Here is a 13051-nt window from a genome sequence, read left to right on the forward strand (position 1 = left end):
ATTCACCATCTGTTCGCTGTTAATAACGCAACATGAATGGTATTTTATATGTATGCCCTTATGTATTCGGATGTTGCTAAGTATTGAAATAATGTACGCGCTTCAATAATTGTAAACACACTATTATGACGGATTTCGATAAAGTTTGCGAGGACATGTTGGTGGTATACATGGAGTTTTAGTGAATATTTCACGGTAACAGCATACAACACAGGTAGTAAATACAACAAAAGACAACATTTCTGTGTTGATTAGTTAACACCGTTTGTATGCATATTTTATAACTTACTAGCTATTGGAATAAAACCCCTCTCTCTCTCTCTCTCTTATACTTGAAAACGCACGCGTAATTGTTTAAAATACGCTGTTAAAGACAGGACATCAGGAGATTGTATCAGAGACCTATACACAGGAACCGTGAGAATGATTTTTTTTTAAAGACAACAGGTTCTAATTTCTTTAAAAAAATAACTCGATAGTTTTTCAAAAAGATGAGCTTTTCGCATTTGTTTTTCAAAAAGAAATTATACTTTGTTGTAATGGTTCTTTAGCCGATTTCGTCAAGCGTAGCCTCAAAAAAGCCTGCGTATCCGCGTAGTAAAGTCTAGAGTTACCTTATAAACTTGTTAGACCACGAACTATTGCGTGACTTTACAGTGGACAGCTTAGCTTCTGACCAGTCTGCGCTTAATGCATTATACTTAAGACCCGTTTCCCATGACGTGACTTGTATGTATCGTTTTAGTGGGGATGTGCAATGATCTCAAAGCATTTACAAAAGAGGAGAAGCAATGCAAAAACCTATAAGAAACAGTGTGTGTATTTGATTAGAAAAAATGTGTTTATACCTGTTTGTTAATGAAGTTGCAGATGTTTATTTGTGTTGGCATTGTATCTTTTGACGGAAATAAGAGACGATAACACAGATGGTCTACTTTCGTAAAAAGAGAACTTATCTATGATTATTCAAATTATATATTTTTCTTTAATCGAACACGAGAAGGAAGTTCACAGACTCATCAAACGACGAACTGGTTAAAGTCAAAATGCATGAAATAATACCCGTATAATTTATGTGCACGATATTCTTATGGACTAAATCACTCGCATGAATGTTTTGTCATGTAATACCCTATTAAGAGGCAATTTCCTTAGCAGAATAATATATATTTAAATACAGTTTGTTATGAATCTTTAATTTAACATATTATACTTAAATAATATATTTAAAAAGTATACTTGCCCACTCCATACATCCCTATCTACCTGACCACGCAGTGTTCACGACGTATGGAAATAACCCGTGTTTACAATCAAAACAGAGTCATCTTATTTCACAATGAAATCCAATCGTATCGTATAGCTGACATCGACTGGCAAATGTTACAAGTGCCTCAGTAACGACAGATTTGTCGTTATCACGTCGCCAGCAATGTGCCAACTGTTTGTCAGAGTAAGGATGTCCATTCGTGACAGTTGACTGGCAATAGAGTTCGCCTTGAATGTACGGATGGTTTCTCAAAGAAAGGCGGCACATTAGTGACTGTTGACTGGCCATGTATTCATGATGCATATTGAACGGGGTTTTCAGGGATTTACACACGGGCTTGGCAAAATGTAATCACACCGCTAAGAACTTTATTTTTGCAAATATCTCAAGTGATTAAAATACATTTGCAAAAATCTATAGTGCATACAATACAGTTTTTCTTGCAGTTTGTGCTGATATCTTAAGGTATAAGAATAAATCATTGAATACGTCTAAAATCGGTGACAAAATTTGACGTTTTGTGATATTTAATCGTGTACAATGAATGCAGTAAAAATGGAATTTTGAACAAGAACACATTCTTATTGTATAAAGTAATTCTGATGTAGATCTACGAAACATTGCCAAAAGCAGCATACACATCTGTCTTTTATGCACTAGTTGAACTTAAGAAAACGTGTTTAAAAAAGTTATTTGAAATAAAGCACCACTTACCGTCGTGTCTAAATCCATTAAAGTTAAAAGGTGGAGCCCCAAAAAGTCACGTGATCCTGCACCCTGTATTCACGTCGCCGGGAGACAATTTTGCGAAGTATGCTGGTTCATTGTGAAGCGCTGTCTGGAAACGTAGTTACGTCGCCGGGACTATTTCAAACTAAGATGGTTTATTGTTAACTACTTTTGGGAATCTTAGAACAAATTTGTAATACATATTTCATAAAAAATAAATGATGTATTCGATTTCGAATACCTACACACATTCGTTGCTAATAGTTGCGGAAAATAATGTTGCATGTAAACTTTTTATTTTGAAAGATGTGAGAGTCATATATTGGTAACAGAAAATCAGACCATATGTTTACCAACAATAAGGCTCTTTTTAAAAAGATAAAAGTTCTGAAACCTATGTAAAGCTAAAAATTGGTTTTTAATGTAAATGAATTAGTCTTTCGATAAGATTCAATTAATGGGTTATACGAATTAAGCTGTCAAATATGCATATGCATTTATTTTGTATTTTGTTGCATTACTCGACATAGCTACAACGCGTCTTTGTAAGAGGCAACAAAATACTCTCTATTATTACTTTCGCTATATATTATCTCAAAATAAATTAACATTAAACAGATTTTCGGTACAATCAAATGAGTCGCATTATGAGAAAACTGGGCATTATGCATGGGCGTAAAGTGTCGTCACATATTAGCCTGTGCAGTCCGCACAGGCTAATCAGGGACGACACGTTTTGCTTTTATGACAGTTTTCGTTTAAATGAAGTCTCTTAAAAAATATGCAAATAAGGCGGAAAGTGACGTCCCTGATTTGCCTGTGCGAACTGCACAGGCTAATCTTGGACGAAAATTAACGCACATGCATTATGCCCACTTTTGTCAGAAAGCGACTCAAATAACCGAACAGTTTTGAATATTTAACCGCAGATTATGTCCTTTGTAATGGTTTTAACTACGGTTATCTGTAAAGGGCTTCCGTAAGTTTCAAATGAAGAAAATCGATTCGACAATTTGTAGTGTCGTTTCATAGGATTTGCTACAGTAGGTGATGTATTCGTTTCAGCGACGCGACTTTTACCAGTCACCTGATAATGTGTAAAGCTCTATCAAAGTTCTTTTCCAGGATTTACGACGCAGCTTATACGAACGTCTCGATAGGAGATTTAGTCCTAATACCTTGTCAGTTAAGTGATAGTCTTTATGGATTGAACCTTGGTTATTTTCGAGTATTTTCATTCCAAGGGAATATACCTAAATTGTTTTATGAATGTCAAATGTCGCACAAAATATACCTAAATGTTGTCTGGACTGTTTCGTTTCATAAAAAATGTACCAAATTATGTTTACTGAATAAGTAGTACCTTATCTTAGCGTCAAGCATTATAATGTTGGTAATTACGTGCAAACGTTAATCGTTGTACCTTGATATAATACGATGCCATACATATATTAACCGGTGGACATTTGTAGCAGGCCAAACATACATACATACATACATAAATGGATGGTGTTCGCACTATACCATTACAGTGACGCGTTGATGCTGTGTGTAAAATGCGCAAACGTGTTTCTCGGATTTACGCATCAAAAGTACATCAACTCTTTTGAATAACAAGCCTTTTAATCGAGGTTATAATTGCATAGGAATAATGACTCTTCAGAAGCATTATCAGGAGATAAATTATTGTTACCACCCGCGATATTTTTGCATTGAGAAAAAAAACTGGCTATATTTTTCCTTATGCCTCGGTCACACTGTCACGAATCAGTGCTACGAACGAGCTACGAATACTTTTCGGCACAGTTCGTAGCTATCCTTACTTGACCGTGGCTCTCCGTACTTGATCCGTAATCAGTCGTAGTAGTTTTTGGATGTCCGTAGCGAGTCTTGGCAAATTTTGAACATGTTAAAAAATTGCTTCGAATTTATCGACCGTAGCGTATCCGTAGCGGTCCGTACTAAACCGTACTAGTTCGTAACGACACCGTAGTCGTCCGTACCTTTTCGTAGGCCCAAAGATTTTCAAGGACTTCTACGGATTGATACGAAGAACTACGGAACGGTACGGTTACGCTACCTATAAGCTTCGATTATTCCACGGATATGCTTCGGAAAGCCACGGTTCTAGTACGTTATATTACGGATAGGCAGGAATTTGCACGATCTTGTACGATGTACTACATTTCAGCACGAAACAGTACGGGCATTTACGGTCCACTATAATAAATTGCTACTGAAATACATCATTGAAATTATAAAGCAACCGCACTTGCATTTGTTGAGTTCGCAAACATGAACCGCCAGCAAATTGCGTTTGCGATAAAATTGTTACACTTGGATTTTGAAATGGCACAAAATGCAGAGGCCGTAGTCGAGCTGCTTGACGATATGCACAGAGGTAATAATGATTCAATATCGTATAACAAGTATAGCTTTGTGCTAAAGGTTACGTATTTTGAAAATATTAGAATTTTAACTAACTAGTAAAACATTATGTTTTTTGCAGGTGAGTGTCTTCCTCATATGTCTTTTGAATCTTGCTCTTACTTTTACGTGATTTAATAATTGTTAAATTAATAGCCGACATAATAAAATACAAAAATAAAAATAATCAAACTTTCCTAAGTATAATCTATATTTGTTCATCAATAATTACATACTTTATCAGGTCAGAGAAGAAAAAGGAGGTGGTGGATAAGAGACCGGCTTTAAAGACGTCCCGGCTTTTGGTTTTGGATGGAGGAGGTAGACTTTTCCCCAGACACGGCTGATTCCATTAATTCTGTTACGCGTTGTTGCAGCCTCTTGCATGTTCTCTTTTTGGGAGGCATTCTGTGTCTCAATCGTAGTTCGTTCCTACCTGTCCGTACCAGTACCTCGCAATTCCCACTGCTTCGTAGCGGATCGTTCTAGTTCGTACTTACACGTACTAGACCGTAGCGGATCCGAAGTTAGATCGTACTAATTCGCGTAGCGTCGTATTTAATCGTACTGGATTGTAGCGGATTCGTAGTTTGATCGTTCCGATTTGTGGCGCTCCGTACTAAATCGCGTCGATCAGTAGCAGTCCGTACCTTTTCTTGTTCGTTTTCAAACATTTGGATGGCAGAATCGTCGAAGTCCGTAGTCACTTCGTTGTACTCCGTACTGATATTCGTAGCGGCCTACGAATTCGACAATTTCGTAGTCATTCGTAGCCGATTGAATCGTAGCTCATTTGTAGCTCTTATTCGTGATAGTGTGACCGAGGCATTATAAGATTACATGGCCACGTACTTGGAGAACGAAAGGGTGATAAACCCGCCCGCCCGCCCTTACTGAGCATGTGTATGTTTAAATAATCGGTTACATTACGTTTACGTTTGTAATGTTGCCATGATAAAGTCAATAATAAGTTTACTTTCAGTTCGGCTTTTTAGTCAATGTGAGATGGGATCTTAACACGAACCGATTCCTTTACCGTGAAAGTCAAAGGGTGTATTTCATTTAAGTCTGAATCAGCTAAGTTTTTCTTGATTATTTTGTTTCATCTTTTACTTCATATTGTGTTTTAATGTTAATTTTAATTCTAAGTAATGTGTATTATATTTTAGACTCTCTCTTCCTGGAGATATTTCTTCGTACATATTTATCGAAATCTAAGTATGTTTAATTGTCAGTTTTATTATTTTTTATGTAACGAACATTTAATTTTACAAGTTATTCTTTCTTTCTTTATTTTAATACGATAATTTTATCTTTTCGTTTTGGTTTGACTGGTTAGATGTGGATGTCGGTATAATACAGCTGTTGCAAAATTTCGTCATATTCATGCATATAATACTCGAATTTTTATGATTTATTTACACTCTTTTTAAGTATTAGTTTATGGATGTTATAGTTTGAGTGATAAGTGTGTTTCTTGTTGATATTCGGGGTGCGTATGGGATGCTGTTTATGTTTATTTGTTATGTTTCTTTGAGCAATCAGATTGATCATGAGTAGTTTACATGTGTTGCTAAAGAATACTTAATGTTTACACTATAGTAATAGCTGCTTATTTTTAGATTTCTCATAAATTAGAGGTTTCGGGGCCGGGGGCATGGGTGATGACGGCACCCAGACACCGGTCTTGTGCCATGGATCCTCATACGCCCCCCCACCCCGGCCGTTAAAAGAAAAAAGAAGACAGAAAAGAAACATGAGCAGTAGGTTTGCTTATCCCGCTCGCGGTTTTACCTGAATCGTTCATTACTACCGATTATTGTACGTGAAGTCATGTACACTTCTCTTCATTGGTGGTGATCGATAAATCTTGCAAATGATCGCAGCTTCTTTAAATAAAAATAATGTTTCACATATGTAAACTTATACGACTTTAAGCAAATCAACGTGATTGATGTGCGTTGGGGGCGTCCTGTGTGCGCTTTGGGCATCGGCGGGGATCAGGTTATTCAAACCTTAACTCTTGATTTTAGGCTTTGACTTGCCGTCTGATTTGTATGAATAAATGTGCACTATTCACATGCCACACATTTGCATGTTTAAGTTTACATAACGACATGTCTTACATAATTTAATATGCATCGTTTCAGTTCTTTAGACGTCTGAACAAGGATGTTGTACCGTTTACGGGCGCTGGAAACTCATCAACTGAGCTTCGCCATTGAGGTCGACCTCCGTTGCACAAAGAAGGCAAACGGGCGTCAGAGGAATTGTTTTTTGCATTTATATGTCGGAAGTTTTGTCAAATACAAACACCCACTTTTATGTTGTCTTTGGATTATGATTTGTATGGAAAACATTAAGACTAACGAGGATAACAATTATGTTTTTATCGATGATTAGGATAATAGAAATATGTAGCGGATCAAACAAGTTTATTTTCATATTATTAATATACTTTATTATAATAAGACAGGCAAATGTCATCTTGATATTCATATTTCGATTAACAATCAGCAACCCACTAAAGTTCAACATTTAGTCACGAAAACACTTCCATGTTCGCATTATGATATATAAAACACCACTCAACGGCATATGAACAAATATGTGATAACCTCGAATCAGCATACAACAACATGACAATTTAGAGCCTTTACGCGCATTTTAGTACTATTGTTACATATCCCAATTTAAAGTCAAGTTTAATTTATTGTGTTAACATACACACCATGCATGCATACATCGCAAATATATTATTTAAACACAGATGTTAACGAAACACACATCCAAAAAGTGTGTATAACATAATCCATAATTATTGGTTTGTATATTCAACATTATGCAAGGCAGAGAAGTAAACAACTTACACAAAATATACACAATTTCGGTGAAACAATCGTCAAAATCGGATCTTACTATCCGCGTTTTCTTTAACAATTGTGAAAATATGTCGTCAAGTATTTCTTAATGCGATTACATGGCGATCGGTTGACAATGTTATCAGGGACAGGCAGCGAGGGCGTATTGAACAAACTGCGTGTCGCCAAGGCAGGGTATATTATCGGCAAATGTTGCATTTACTTGTTTCAGATTTTGCAAACTTGAGCATGTGCAATCGATAGCATCCATTCTTAACAACCCAAGATTTAAATTTACAACACTATCTGGAATATGCGTCAACATGTTTTCGTTTAGATATAACTCGCGAAGTTTTGTGTTTGTGTCGAATGCATGTGGATGTATTGTTGTGATTCGGTTGTAATCAAGATACAGTACTTTAAGCTCTTTGAGTCCTCGAAAGTCGTTAGCATTAATTTCGGTGATATTATGAAATGCAAACCTGAGCCATTCTAGTTTAGTCAGTGTGTGAGCGAAGTTGGGGATGCTTTCGAAGTTAATGTCATCAAGCTCCAATTCCAAAATATTTTGCATGACCTTTCCTTGACTGCACCTTTCAAAGGGCCTAATATCTAGTTTGAAATTTCCCCAAAGCCAAAGCTTTGAGACGTTTATTTGATTGTTACAAACCACATCACTTAGATCTACAATATCAGTCCCTCCTATATCTAACTCAATCCCACGTTGACCGATGCCATGTACATCGAAATTCTGAAACGAATTTCCAGAGTAACCATACAACCAAAGGTAATGTACATGAAGATTATTGAGTACTACAGGCCAGCTACTATACAAGGTCAAATTTATACTGAAGTCATGCACGGGACTGATGTGTTGAATCATGGAAGAATCTAAGGTCATAATGGGATTGTCTGCTATTTCTAACACTTCGATCTTTCTTAGAATACGCAGTGCTTGTGGGATTGTCGTCAAATTATTTGTTGCGAGATCTACAACAACTCTAGTATTTTCTAGACCAAGAAATGCCGAATCGCTTACGGACGATATTGAATTATTCCATAAAATAATTCCAAAGAGGTCAACGCTGGACAGCTTTGGCAGGTCTCCAAACGCTTTATCAGGAACAGTTTGTATATAATTGCTACGCAAGTCAATGGTAAAGTTTTTCCCACCAGGATAGAATCCCGTAGGAAGATTCTGAATTGCAAAGCTTGGTATAGATCTGAGATCTCTCTCCTCGCATCGTACCAGTTTTACTTCGGTTTCATATATCCGGACTTTAGTCAAACCACATTTTTTCTTCAACGCAGTTGCATATTCCGAAACAAACATCGCCTCCAGACAGCAGAAATGTTTGAATTGGATGACACAAAGAAGATAACAGCATGGTCCACACGATCTGAAACGCGTATAATAGTGATGGTATTAATAATGTAAACGTTTTACATTAGTCATATTACAACCTAAATGTAAAAGATAGTGCATGCATATTCACATACAATTCATATTATGCAACTTTTCAAGGTGCACATATAATAACTTTTGTCATTATTCCAGGTTGCGCTCAATCTGCATGTGTAATTTTATTTCAATATGGTTTGTATAATAATGAACACGTGCTCTCATTTTAAATAACGTAATAGACGGTATTGATATTTAGGAAGAATAATATATGTATTGATAAATCAGTGTGTGCGTTAAAACTTAAGAATACTTTCTTAGATCGTGTTGGAATCGATATAAAGTATTTTGGTTTTAAATTTAATTGCTGCTTGTGATCAAATATTTTGTATATTAAATCCGGTAGTAATATCATTCTTCTATTAATAAACTCATTTGTCAACCTTACATGACGAAACAAAACAAGCGTTGTACTATCAACGTAAAAATAAGTTCTAATACGGAGAACATCTTAGTAAAATAAAGCTGTAACAGGGTATTCACTCTGACACTAATCCTTTTAACAATACTAACCCAATCAAGACTGAGAGAAGTTCAGTGTGAGAGATACTTTGTGATGTATGAGTGAGTTTAATTACTAACAGTGCATGCTTTTTATGTGAGATGATTTCATAGTCATCTATATAATTTTAAATCATAACTCAACATTTGGTCACTTGTTTGTAAAACCTTGTAAGATGTAGTTAGCTTTTTACAATTGCCACTTTCTACAATAAGTCTTGAGGTCACTGGTGAGTGCATTATTCTATGTTTATATAATTGTATTTTCTTGAATTACATTTGATTGCGTATTATTTTATATAATTGTATTTTCTTGAATTGTAATTGTATTGTATTGCATATTATTATGAATTACAATGAATTATTTAAATTGTTATTATAATTGTCATTTGTTAATTATAACATGATTTTTATTCATGTTTCAGGCCATCATTTACATCATTTATACTTAATAGTATTAAAAGCTTGGAACGTAAAACCCAAGTTGCGTTATAAACTCAAACCCCGGCTACAAAGCCTTTCATGTAAATACATATGTATCCCTCAATTTAAAAATTCAATCACAACAACTTCATAGCTTAATAACTCACTCTTGGTCTTATGCAATTACAACAGAAATCCAAATCCTATTAATTGATCCCGAAACATATCAACCTACGACATTTATAAAATTGTTAATGCATTACCGCACACATCGCTGCGCGCAATTCAATAAGTAATTTCAAGTATACGGTTTTATACAAACAATATTTAAGCTTAACAAAACAACACATACAAAAAGACATTTAATTAAAATTAAAATATGCATATTTTATTTTAATTCATGTTTTAAAATTTATTGAAAAAAAACCCCGGATGTTTGAAATATGTTCACTCCAATTGTAGTAAACTGTATCGCTTTCATTCGTTTAACACGTTTTCAAGCACGGTGGTTTTATTAATCTCCATATATTTTGGTAACTATCATCCACATTTTCAGAAGGAAATGAGCACACGACCAACCAAATATACATGATTAGGGCATTCAATGCAAATATAAATACATTAAATATTGTTTGTGCAACCGTTGAAAAGCAATACTTTATTTTTGGTTATAATTAAAATAATCGATAGAAACATTAGAACAGAAATAGAAATAAATAAACATACTATTAAATAATAAAAATATTTGAGATTTGATTGAAGACATGCAATGTTTGTTGAATGATTATTGTCGATTAATTGACTCGTTTTTTAAATAAAATATTCGATTTTTTGTACTTACATATATAACTTATGTTTATTGTAAATAAAATCGTAAATAAACAATTATGTTAAAAACAATACATAAAGAAATCATTACAAACTTTACGTACAATTCGGCTGTGGTCTGGCATCGTGTACGTGTTGCTTCCGATTCCAAAATCATGAAACGATTCTCCACAACGTTTGGCACTATATTTATACTAAAATGAGCGTGACTGAGATTCACGATGTGTTTGCTGCTATTCCATTGCATTCGAGATTAGACGATCTGATGGCTTTTAGTATATTTTATAGTGCTATTTAAGCGGAGTTTTGCCATGTTCTTCGCTTATCTAGGGACCCGTCGATCCTAAAGTTATACTTAAAGATAAAGGTCATTATACATGGCAGATGAATTCTCTGATTGCAAATGACAATAACAATTGCAATTGCGTGATTTGTTAAATTGCCATGTATGCCGGTAATTAACAATGGTTTCACCAAACAGAATTATAAATGATATCGTATTAAGAAATATGGATGTTTTTTTTTACATGTTTTATACCATTTCAGGTAAAAGATGTGAAGTTGTCTTTATTTAAAAGCAGAGAAAGAAAAGTGCAACACAATACAAATATTGCATATTTATTTATTTGTTTTATTTCAATTTAATAATTGACAAAACAAACAACCTTATGTCTCAAAATGTTTATACTATCTTGTTATATAGTTCGTATCTCAATTGTCGCACACGAAAAAAAAGTATTATTTTTCAGTGTCCGAAAACTTGGATTGATAACGGTATACAATTTAGGACTGAAACAAAGTGCCTGTTCAATTTTTCTTTAATGAAGACAGTGCTAGATTGTATACATGTTTCTGTAGTTAGACTTTCCGTAATCAAATAGTTTATATTTGCATTAAGCACGTTGTTTTTAAATTATCATATATGTTTAACTTCGTCGTCAAACTTTACCCAAATTTATGTTTAAATTGTAATTAAAATCAAAAGGTTATCACGTGTCATGCTGACGCTCAATCACACTTGTATCGACATACCTCATGCCGCTGAAATGGATTAAAAAAGCAAATATAATTGATTCGTGTTCAAAGCTGTTCAATACACATGCCAAACCTAACATATTAATGAGCATTTGATGAAATACATTTATTCCCAAGAACACTTTGTAGGCTGGTCAATCGTTATGCCATAAATATAAACACATGTGCGTAAAGTGCATGCATAACACAAACCGCATCTGACAAAACGAACGTTTGTTTTCATATGACAACCAGTCAACATGAATTGTTTTAATATGTTTTTTTTTGTAAGTTACTTATGACAGGACATGTAACCCTGTTTCGCATACAGCAACTTGAAAAGGCGATTCCTGCAGGCTTATTCACCCGCATTCAACAGATCTAACAAAGAGAAATATATGTCGGACAGTCAACAAAGAAAATAGTTTAAGTGCATAATAGTGATCACCGTTGAGAAATACGTGATAGCGTAATCGCTTTATCACGTGTTTTGCTTACTTTTTGTCCTTACGAATATGTTCGTGGTTGGCCGAAATATAAAAAAGTCATGGTGTGTGATGCCAAATTAAAAATAAACAGCATTGATGACATTGGTTTTCATTTCATTTCTATTTATGAGCAACTGGTATCTGCAGAGATAAATACCAAATTTTCGTGAAACAAAAGACTGCCTGTCCTGAATTAAAAAAATAATTTGTTACATTTTATACTACTGGGCGTTTAGTATGAACCTTCGTTTCCGATGGGCGGGCGGATAGGTGGACGGTAGGGCGGACTGATGGGCGGGCGGATAGGCGGACGAAAGGGCGTTCAATAACAAGCGAGATTATCCCAGGTACTTCAAAGTAATTGCCCTTTACAGAAAATGCGAATAAGCAGTTATTGTTTTCTTAGTCGTACCGTTTTAATCGAATCTTTACCGAACATTCTGATCATGTTTGTTAAAATAAAATGGCTGCCACATTCAACAACCATAAACATAGCACAAAGAAATTAAGAGATGTTGCCATTATGATTTTAACATGTATACACCATTCGTTGCTTCAGCTCTTCTTATTCATTCTCTTTTTGCCATAACTTTAGCAAGTTTTTAAGATATGTTTATTCCCATTTAATGGGCAAAAAACGATAGAGTGGAAAGTTACGAAGTTCAACGTAAACGATGACACAATATGTTTATCTATATATTTAAAATTCTGCCTACACTTACTTACCGACCTTTTGAATTATTTTCACGCAAACAAGCGCGAATAGCGCGAGTAACTTGTGAGATTTATTTGCGATTTTAGGCAAACGATGATCAATGAAATATAAATTGTAAAGTCGAGTTAATATATCGGTGCATATATTGCTCAAAGCTATCTATTGCACTCTGCTTCTCATCATTTAACCTATATTCTTACTCGTCTTTAGGATTGAAAATGTAAAACAATAGATAAATGCCTTTATATTCTGCTGTTACATATGTTGACTTTCATCGTGATCGACGTGTTGTAATAGATTAATGTCACGGTTTTGGTTATGTTCAAACCAAGC

At 34.7% G+C, this 13051-nt stretch overlaps 1 protein-coding gene across 1 annotated transcript; it reads right to left on the reverse strand.

Moving 5' to 3' along the window:
• Positions 1 to 6801: 6801 nt before the first annotated feature.
• On the reverse strand, positions 6802 to 10839 carry LOC127851568 (toll-like receptor Tollo). The gene is made up of 2 exons (XM_052385403.1): positions 10606 to 10839; positions 6802 to 8687 (listed from the first exon to the last, which is right to left on the reverse strand). Exons 1-2 carry the CDS (start codon positions 10746 to 10748, stop codon positions 7430 to 7432), a joined length of 1401 nt encoding a protein of 466 aa, XP_052241363.1. The 5' UTR covers positions 10749 to 10839; the 3' UTR covers positions 6802 to 7429.
• Between the last annotated feature and the right edge of the window lie 2212 nt (positions 10840 to 13051).

Source organism: Dreissena polymorpha, chromosome 11 (assembly GCF_020536995.1).
Source record: "Dreissena polymorpha isolate Duluth1 chromosome 11, UMN_Dpol_1.0, whole genome shotgun sequence".
Lineage (NCBI taxonomy): Eukaryota > Metazoa > Mollusca > Bivalvia > Myida > Dreissenidae > Dreissena > Dreissena polymorpha.